This window comes from Vombatus ursinus, unplaced genomic scaffold (assembly GCF_900497805.2).
Source record: "Vombatus ursinus unplaced genomic scaffold, bare-nosed wombat genome assembly UNPS02014811.1, whole genome shotgun sequence".
Lineage (NCBI taxonomy): Eukaryota > Metazoa > Chordata > Mammalia > Diprotodontia > Vombatidae > Vombatus > Vombatus ursinus.
This window is the reverse complement of record NW_020954589.1, coordinates 11,178,874-11,189,113: the sequence shown is the minus strand read 5'-3', so window position 1 is coordinate 11,189,113 and position 10,240 is coordinate 11,178,874. Positions and strand designations below refer to the sequence as shown.

Below are 10,240 nucleotides of genomic sequence, written 5' to 3'. Positions count from 1 at the left end.
GGGTGAACTTCTTGAGGACAGGGATCATTCCTTAGCTCATTTTTGTAATTTCAGTTGCTACCAGTGCCTACCACACAACAAGCCTCAATTAAAACTTATTGAAAAGTAGGTGATAATATTAAAAGAAGGCAGAAATAAGGGCTCATGGTCAGAAAGATTAGTGTCCATTTGAGTTGAGTATCACCTAGCAGCAGGCAAGCATCCTGTGATTCTCTTTTCCTCCAGTATCACTCTTAACTTTTATTAGTTTTTCTTGAGGTCAGGCTTAATTCATAAAAGATGATAAACTTGTAATGCTTAGAGTTTAACTGCAATTTTCAAACAATTCAAAGCGAGAGGAGGCAGGGAATGAGGAGGGGAAAGTTAACATTAAAGTCAGAAAAAAGTTCTCAGCTATGTATAGAGAGACTGGCCAACAAAAGCCATGGATCTTCCAAGTACTAACTTACGTTAGAACTTTTAACTCCTTCTGATGCTTTAATGATAATAATAATCCACATTGATATGTACACACATATTATAGATACTATACATAATACATACATACATACAATACACATACATACATCTGTCTATCTATCCATCTATCATTTAAAAGTTTACCAAGCATTTTTCTCACAAGAAGCTGTGCATTTGCTATTTTCCTCATTTTACCAATGAGAAAACCGAAACTCAGAAAGATTAAGTGACAATCACAGTTACAAGTTAGTTTTTGTTGGAGCCCAGATATGAACCCAAGCTTTGGCACTAGAAATTGCCACTAGTTTCAGATATGATGACTCTGAAGTCATCAGATGTGTCCAAAATCAACAAAATCACAAATACAGACCTATAAGCATTCAAAACATAATTTGGACTACTTGATGCTTCTGTTACTTCCCTTCTGATCAATTTCTTAAAGCTTTGATAGTGGGACAAGTAAATCCAAATGAAATTTCTAAATTATTCTATTTGGATTAAATTACCAATTTCTTTTCTCTTTTGTGTTTCAGCTATGAAAGATCTCAGCATGCTTTATCACCAATAATTAACTATCCAATTTATTTGCCCAGTCTTAGGAATCAGAAAGATACCCTTTCAATCTACTTAATAAGTCTTTTCAATTCTACCTCTACATCTTTCCTGCCATCCCCTTCTCCCCATGCACATGGTTACACTATTTCTGGCCCTCTGGCCTTAACTCTTGCAATAGCTTCCTAACTGGTCTCCCTGTCTCAAGCATCTCACTTTTCCAATCCATCCTCTACAGATCTGCCAAACATATATTCCTAAAGCAAAAGTCTGGACATGTCAATCTCTTGCTTTAAAAAACTCCCTACTACCACTAGGATCATAGCTTGGCATGTAAAGTCCTTACAAAGTAGCTTCAAGCTATCTTTGCAAGCTTATTACACATTGTTCTCTTCACTTATCCTTCAGCTCAGCCATAATGACTTTTTTTACTCTTTCTATTCCTATCTCCATTCTCTGCACTGGCTTTCCCCCAAGTCCCTCTCTCCATACCGCTATTCCTATTAGAATCCCCAGCTCCCTTCAAAGCTCAAACTCAACTCTGGACATGAAGCCTTTTGGTACCCCTTAGCACCCCACCCCCATTGCTAGCTCTGTTCTATTCTCTACAAAAATTACCTTGTATTTATTTTGTGTATATTTTATATTTATTTATATGTGTACATGTTATTTCCCTCAATAGAAAACAAGCTCCTTGGACTGTTTTTTCATCCCCAGGGCTTAGAATGGTGCCTGGAACATAGTAGGTGCTTAATAAATGCTTACTAATTGAGTCATGATGTAACTACCCCCAATAACGCAGATGCAGCCAGGTGCAGCTGGCAGAAGGAAGGTACCAGCTGACCAGAGGAAACCAGGGATGGGTCCTTACTCGTTTTATCGATCAGGCTCTGAGCTTGCTCTTCCATCCATTTTTGATAGTAATCTTTCACATTCTCTTTGTGTTTCCTACCGCTGCAGTGTGTCTTTCGTACAGATGGCTGCAAAATAAAAGAGATGCCAGGTTGAAATTTGCCACACCCAGATTTTAAGAAAAGCAAAACCAAAAATCATATAAAGTCCGACCATTGCAAGACACCTATGCTGGGAGCACCTCTCCAAGGGATTGCTTACATAGCTCATGTAAATTTGGCACAGCAGCCCACTGCCAAAAGCTCCTGTGCCCAACATATTCTCTAAGGGACCAAGTCTGTTATCTTAAATATCTGTCAGAAATCCCAACGCATCAATTACACAGGTCACATAGCCTATCTGAATGCACTGCACCAATATTCCCACGGTCCTTTTGCATTTATGGAAGCAAAGTCAAACTAAATACTACAAGCACTGCTCCCCAATTTGCCTTCCTAGTTTCCACAGTGCTAGCACAACAGACAACAGATAAAGCTGTAACAGAATCTCAAAATACAAAAATGACCCTAATGTCTTTTCAGTAATGCTAAGCCATTAAAACCACTGTTCACATAAATGCAACAGTTATACTAGATGCCACAAAGTAACAGAAAAGATTACCCTAAGAAAAGCAAGCCTACGGAAATGTCCCCAAAGTCAGAAGATAAAAATGTTACAGTTCTGAACTGCTTTAAGGTACTCTAAGCTCACCTGAGGGAGCTGCTCCTCCAATCACCTTAGCAATTGTTCAGTATCCCAAATGGATCATTTAAAAATAACAAAATTACAAAAGTCTCCAACCCTTTTCTGGAGAACTACTTGAAGGTGAGTAGGTATATGTAACAATAAAGGCCTGATAGGAGAAAATGTAATTCTATTGAGTTCTCCTACCCTCTGGGAATGTAGATTATGAAAGCATGCAAGAAAGAATATTGCCAGCTGCAGCCTGAAGATCTACCAGGTATGGTTTAAGATCTACTGGCAGATCTTGGTATTCTCAGTGGGGATCCCTATACAACAATATTATAAGAATATTTACAACTAGAGTCTCTACAGGAGCAACCACTGTACAGTATTTCACAATGCCATCAATAATGAAAAATAACACAATATACTTGACCAGAAGCATTTCTAAAACTATAGGATTAGAATACAGCAAGTGAAGAATAACAATACAGAAATGGTTAGGTGTGTTCTGGTGTCTTACTGAAAAAGGTGTTCACTTCACATCACATCTCAGCTAGGAGGAAGGCAGAAGATAAAGATTTCTATGATTCAATTAGAGAGTTTTATAATATACAAACTAGGGTCCCTGGCTTCATCATTTCCAAAACAGTTAACTTGCAAGGCAACTGCTAAGGATCTAAGTTTGTAGACTCAAACAAAAACATGATTGACAGTTTAAAGCAACTGCTACACCATTCACAAAATCACTTCTCCAGTTTCTCCCAATTTTTTCCTTGTCACAAAAACCATACTTGCTAAATCCAACTTTTAGTCTTACGCAAGAAAATTCTGCCTATTGAAAGGCTATAGACAGACTACTTTAACTGCACAAACATTGAGTAGATATAGGAAATAAAATCACTAAAGGAAAATCCAGAATGACTTTCTCCAAATCAACAATCACAGTTTACATCTATGTAACACTTTACAGTTTACAAAGCACTTTCCTCACAACAACTCTGTGAGGTAGGTAGTGCAAGTGAATTTAAAGGATGAGGACACTGAGGCCCAAAAAGGGGAAAATGCCTTGTCCACAGCCTCACAGCTACTAACTGGCATAAACCTGGACTTAGGAATCCAGGCCTCCTATCTCCAAGTTCAGTGCAACTTCTTGAGCAACACTGTAACTCAAAGGCCACAATAGTGCAGGGACACTGAGTATACAACATGGTGGGGAGGACAGCACACTTTGTGCAAAAAGAATTTACTTTGCATCATCCCATGGTGTACAAACTACAGCACACGAGCAACACTACTTACAGAGTCATGGGTGAGGTACGTATCGCAGTAGTCACAGTAAAATCTGTGGGGGAGAAGGAGAGAGATGGCCACCACTATGTTAACAATAATAAGTTGCTTTAACTCAGCTATAGGGGTCAGAGCTGGTACAATCACCTGAACAGTAACGCCAGGCAGCTCAGCAATTCAGACTGAAAGCAAAACCTTTGAAACAAACTTGTTTTCTTTTTCCTTTTTCTAGTTCAATTCGAAAAAACACTGATTAAGCACCTCCTATGAGTAAACTGTTACAGATACAAAGATGAAACAACAAGACGGTCCCTGCCTATGAGGAGTTTATAGTATAGTGGGGGGAGAGGGAGCCCTGTGGAGATGTAATGTTCACTAATAATGACTACACAAGGTGGATTGTGATGGGGACAAAAGAGAGATCTAGACAAAGAATCCCCCCAAAAAATTGTAGGGGACAAGAACACTTCCAGCTGAGGGAGATCATGGCAGACGTGGCATGTGACCTGAGCCCTGGAGAAGGAATTTAATTCCCTACCTGAGAAGTAGCACTCTTCTTCTTGCCTGCTGTGAAGTAAAGGGGAAGAGGAAAAAGGACAAGGAGGAGGGGGATGAGGAGAAGAGGAAGGGAGAAGGATGTAGAAGATGAAGAGGGAAAAGGAAGGAAGGAAAGAAGGAAGGCAAAGGAGGGAGGAAGAGGCAGGAAGGAAAGGAAACCTTATTTCCTTTTTTGACAAGGTTATTAAACTGACAGATCAGGAAATATTGCAGATAAGTTTGGAAATACATTTGACAAAACCTCTTGTAGTGTTCTTGTGGAAAGTTGGAGATGTGGGTTAGACCAGTATGCTCCAAAGTGGGAGTTATGGCTTGACCATCAAGGAGAATGTGATCAACTAGAGGGTGGGAAAAGAAGTTGTATGCTACCCTCCCAGCTATAACCAACACAGGCATCTGCATCTGTCCAACACAGTCATACCTGTCACCCATAGCAATCCAAAACTTCCCTTACTCCCCCGACTTCCACAGCTGTGCAAGCTCCCAACCTTCCCCATTTCGAGTTCAGCATCAGCTCTTCATGGTAGTCATAACCTAACTCAAACCTGGGCACCCACGACCGCAGCGGCAGCTGGGGAAGTCCCATCCCTCCCAACATAAATCCACTACCGTCTCCACCTCCCCCATATACTTGAAAAATAATTTTACTGATAGGGGTGCACAATCAAAAACTTTGGAGACCACTTGGCTACACAATAGTACAATAGATTCAGAATAATTTAATGGCTATATCCAAAAAACAGTCATTAATGAATGGTTCAATATCAACCTGGAAAGAGGTTTTATTTATTCATAAATTCAACAAGCATTTATTAAGTGCCTAATATATGCAAGGTTCTGGGACACAAAGACATAAACAACATAGCCCTTGCCCTTGAGGAGCTTACAGTCTATTGGAGGAAAATAACAGGTATGTAAAAAATTAAGTACAAAACATATACAAAGTAATTTCTTGGGAAAGTACTAGCAATGGGAAGCATCGGGGACAGTCTTCTTGTAGAAGGTGGCATTTGAGCTGAGTTCTGAGTCAAAGGAGGGATTCTGAGAGGCAGAGGTGAGGGAGGGGGGCAGTGCTTTCCAGGCGTGGGTGACAGACAGTCTGTTTAAAGGCACAGATGTAAGAAAGGGAATGCCATGAACAAGAAACAGCAAGCATGCCAGTTTGCATTGATGTAGGGTGTGTAAAAGAATAATGTGCAATAAACCTGGAAAAATGGACAGAAGCCAAACAAAAGAGTCTTTATTTTGTCTTAGATTCAAGGGTTCTTAACCTCTTTTGTGTCCTGGATGTCTTTGGCAGCCTAGTGAAACATTTGGACCCATTCTCAGAACAATGTCTGTTGCCTAAATTCACAATCAAAGGTAATGCTAAATTTCAGTTAGAGGTTAATGAAAATAAAGGTGTAATTTTTTTTTCCAGTCCAAGTGCATAGACCCCCTGAAATCTAGCCACACTAATTTGGTTCTGAAGTCCTTAGGTTAAGAACCCCTGTCCTAGAAGCAATAAAGAATCACTGGAGCTCTTTGAGCAAGGGAGTGACATATTTAGCTGTCTATGCTTTGGAAACATCAATTTAGCAGTCATACAGAGGATGGATTAGAGAGGAAAGAGACTAGAGGATGGGAGATTAGAAGTACCAGTTTAGATGACATGATATGATCTGAAAGAGGATAATGGCTTTGTAAGTAGAGAAAAGGGGACTGATACATGATATACTGTAGAGACAGAATAAACAATACTTAGCAACTGATTGGACATGAAAGGTAAATGGCATGGAACAATTAAGGACAGTACCAGGGTTGCAAACCTGGTTAAAATGAAGAATGATGATAGCCTAAGTAGAAAGGAAAAAGTTAGGGAGAAATGTGGGATTTGGGGGAGGGGGGAAAACATTATTCCCTTTTTGGACATGTGGAGTTTGAAAAACCTATAAGATATCTAGTTGGAGAGGTCAGATAGGCAGTATGTAGTATGGGGACTGGGGTTCAGAAAAGACTGGGTCTGGATATATAGATTTCAGAATCATCTGTATAGAGGTAGTTACCCTACAAGAGCTAAAAGACCACAAAAGAAGAATGTAGAAGGAAAAGGAACGAAGATAGAACCCTCACATACACCTACACATAGTGGGTAGGATGAGGACGATGGTTTATCAAAGGAGATTAAGAAGGAGCAATCAAAAAGGGATAAAAACCAGGAGAGAACAGTGCTATAAAAACCAAAGGGGGGGAAGATGTGGTCAACAAGGATAAGGTCTAATAAAAGGCCACTGGATATAGAAATTGATAGGTCATTATTAATGACCTTGGGAAGAGAAATTTTCACTGGGGTTGAAAAGTGAATACAAGATGAGAAAGTAGAAGCAATGAATGTAGGACAGTTTTTTTTTCTAGGAGTTTGACTGTGAAAAACAAAAGATGTATAAGGCTATAATTTGAGGGAATGTTAGAATTCAGGGAAGTTTTTAAGGATAGGGGAATATCTGACCATCTTTGAAGGCAGCAGGAAGGCAATCAGTGGATAAAGTGAGAAATTACAGAGAGAGGGGGCAGAATGATTAAAGTGGAAACTCCTGAAGGAGAAGTAAGGGGTTGAACAAGAAATAGAGGGGTTGGTATATTCAAGAAGGACTTCCTCCAATACTGGAGCAAGGAACAAGGGAGTGGGAAATGATGTTTAAGTGATTTGGAGTATAGAGTTGGGAAGAGGGAGCTACCAATGATTGGCCTCAACTTTTTCACTTCAGTATTTGATGAAGTCCTCTGATGAAAGAAGGGGGGGATGTTGTAGATGGCTTAAGGGAAGAAGAGAAAATTTGGAATAGAAGCCAAAGGGGAGCAGGAAAGAAAATTAAACAAGGAAAAGTAAAAGGACTAGCATGGAGTTTGAGGGCTCAGTTGAGACTATATATATTTGTAACAGACCCAGTCAGAATAACCATGTAATTTCCTCTGTTGAAGTTCAGGAATTCATATAAAGAGGCAAAGAAGATGGATGGTGGGAGTAACCCAGAGCTGGCATTTTAAAAAAAGATGAATAGCAATAAGATAAGGGTAGAATACAGTCTAAAGTTGAATTGGTTAACTTAAGAGTTAAGATTTTGAAGGAAGCAAAGACTGATGATGCAGGAATGCAGACGGGGATGGAGTGACAGGTGGTTGCAGGGAAGACAAAGAAAGATTTAGGAGGGGGTAAGCAGAGAGAGACAATGAATGAGGTTATGGTCAGATAAATAACGGCATTAGGCACAGTTGGCAGGGGAACACTTGTGAGTGATGATGACATCAATAACTTTCCCCACGTCCTTCATTCAGATCATGCAAACTGAAGTCTCCAGAGGGGTACTCCAGTATCCTTGGTCCTGTGCAGCTTAATACTTTTATCAATGGCTTAGACAAAAGTATAAATGGCATGCTTTCAAATTTTGCAGTTGATACAAAGGGAGGAGGGATAGCTTAACGTATCAGATGACTGAATTATGGTGCAAAAATATTTCTGTCTAGAAGGTGAAGCCAAATCAAACAAAATTAAATTTAATAGTGAAAAATAGTGAAAATAGTGTTATACTCCCTGTTCACCTCTGCCTCTTAGAATCCCAATATTCCTTCAAACCTAATTCATTTTGTTTCTAATGCCTTCCTCCCAAAAAACACCTTCTATCTACTTTGTATATACCCATATATGTACATATGTCTGCTCAATAGAATGTAAACTCCTTGAAGTTAGGGACAGCTTCACTTTTGTCTTTAGCTCCTCAAATGCCTAGCACAGTACCTGGCATGTAGCAGGCACTTAAAATGTTCATTGATGGATTGAAAAATTCTACTTCACAAGTACAAGATGGAGAGGCATAATCAGACCAGGAGTTCCTCTGAAAAAAAAACAAATGGTTTGGGGGAGTCTTAGTAGACAGCCAATAAATGAAATTTGAGCCCACATTATGAGGTAGAGCATCCAGGTCTAGAGTGTTGATCTTTTTTATCCCACTTGTTTGAAACACACATGTATTCAGTCTCTAGCACCACATTTTGGGAAGGGTAAGTTCTTCGGGGTAAAAAAAAAGGCAACAAGGATGGTGATAGGTTGAGACCTAACAGGTTCATTTCAAGAAACTGGGGAATGACTTAACAAGGGATGTGACGGCCATCTTCAAGTCCATGAAGGACTGTCAAGAGATAGATTTGCTGTATTTGGCCCAGAGGCCAGAAACAGGATGGATGGGTAGAAGTTTCAAAGAAACGAATTTATCCTCGATTGGGAATAAAATAAAATAAAATAAAATAAAATAAAATCTTCCTAACAATTACAGAGCTGGCCAGAGAAACTGAATGGACTGCCTCAGGAAGTAGTGAGTTCTTTCGCATTTGGTCTTCAAAGCAAGAACGTCCGCAGGTTGTGAGTCCGATGTAACGGGGCTTCTGGTCACGTTTGGGCCGGAGGTTCCCTGCCAATTCTCAGACTGGTCGGAGAGAAGCTGGGGGAGGGGGGGCGAGTCCGTGACAAGGAGGGGGAGGGGAAGTGAGGGATGCGGGAGCAATGGAAGGAGGAGGAAAAGGGGAGGGGAGAGGGAATGAAGGAGGGTGGAGGGCCTTTCTTTGGAGCAAGCCCTACCTCTCCCTTTCCCCCACCGTCTCCCGGGCAGACTCGGGGGCCCCACTCCCGTCCGAGCCCACCCCCGCCCCCGCACGGAGCCCCGGCGCGCCCTCCTCTCAGCCTCCCCCTCACTTGGGCATGGTGCTCCGCGGTCCGTTGGTCGTACCGATCCGCGCCTAGCCACCGGAAGTGACGTCTGGGGTAGCGCCGAAAGTGATGCTCTAAGGCTGCGTCTTCTCCCCACCTCTCTAGCTGCCTCCGCGTCGCCGCCCAATCGCTGGCCGACGCGGCTGGAGCTGCCTTCCCATTGGTTGTTGTCCTTTCGGTCCCTAGATGAGGGAGAGAGAGAATGAGGATGAGAGAGGGAGACTCCATGACTCTTCTCCATCCCAATTTTGGGCTATGGGTACGTGCAGAGTCCAAAATGGCTTCATTGTAGATCTTCGACCGCCCCTCTAAAAATTTTTCATTATTTCATTATTTTTATTTATTTAAATTTATTATTTATTTTATTTGATATTTAGGCATATTTCTTAGTAAGATATCGTAGACCCACTACCATCATCCCAGGGTATTAGAACTGGGTCTTGGAGCCTTTGCACGGGCTGCCCCAGGTGCCTGGAATGCGCTCCCTCCTCTGGTTCTAAGTTCCCTTCCAAGCTCAGCTCAAGCTTCATCTCCTATGAAAAACCTTCCTCGATTTCCCCTAGTGTAAAAAGATTACTTTTTGTTTCTATTTTGTTTATCCTTGTATACGTGCGTGTTGTCTCTTCGGTTAGAATGTAAGTTCCCAGAAGGCAGGGAATTTAATCTTTATCTTTATCCCTGACCCTTAACGGTGCTTGGCACACAGGAGGCCGGCCACTCGAGAAATGCTTGTTTATTGATTCATTGACGAAGGAAATCGGAGGGAATGGGAATCGATCTAAGTTGGAAATAGAGGCGGTGGGCGTTGGGAAGAAGTTCCTGTTTTTTAAAGACTGGAGTAAAAAAGGAGAGAATGGGCAGTGGTGTCAGGGCTTTGAGACGTTGGGTAGGAAAAAAGATGGAGCTCCCAGGGAATGATTTCTGTCTTCTAGAAGTATAATGATAAGTGGACTTCAGCTGCTAGAACAAACGCTACAGCCTAGGAAAGGAGGAAAGAGGGAATTCATGAGAGAATGAGTGAGTTAATGAAGGAATGAATGTCCGAAGGAATGAATGGATGGAAAA

At 41.2% G+C, this 10,240-nt stretch overlaps 1 protein-coding gene and 1 pseudogene across 1 annotated transcript in view; one reads left to right on the top strand and one right to left on the bottom strand.

The window, feature by feature from the left end:
- Nucleotides 1–9,203, bottom strand: part of SNRPC (small nuclear ribonucleoprotein polypeptide C) — a 24,686-nt gene extending 15,483 nt beyond the window's left edge. The window contains exons 1-3 of the mRNA XM_027876603.1: nt 9,161–9,203; nt 3,889–3,931; nt 1,883–1,991 (exon numbers count right to left, since the gene is read on the bottom strand). Of these exons, the coding sequence (XP_027732404.1) occupies nt 1,883–1,991; nt 3,889–3,931; nt 9,161–9,168 (160 nt within the window). The 5' untranslated portion in view covers nt 9,169–9,203. The remainder of the gene's footprint in view (nt 1–1,882; nt 1,992–3,888; nt 3,932–9,160) is intronic.
- Nucleotides 9,167–10,240, top strand: part of LOC114053594 — a 27,159-nt pseudogene continuing 26,085 nt past the window's right edge.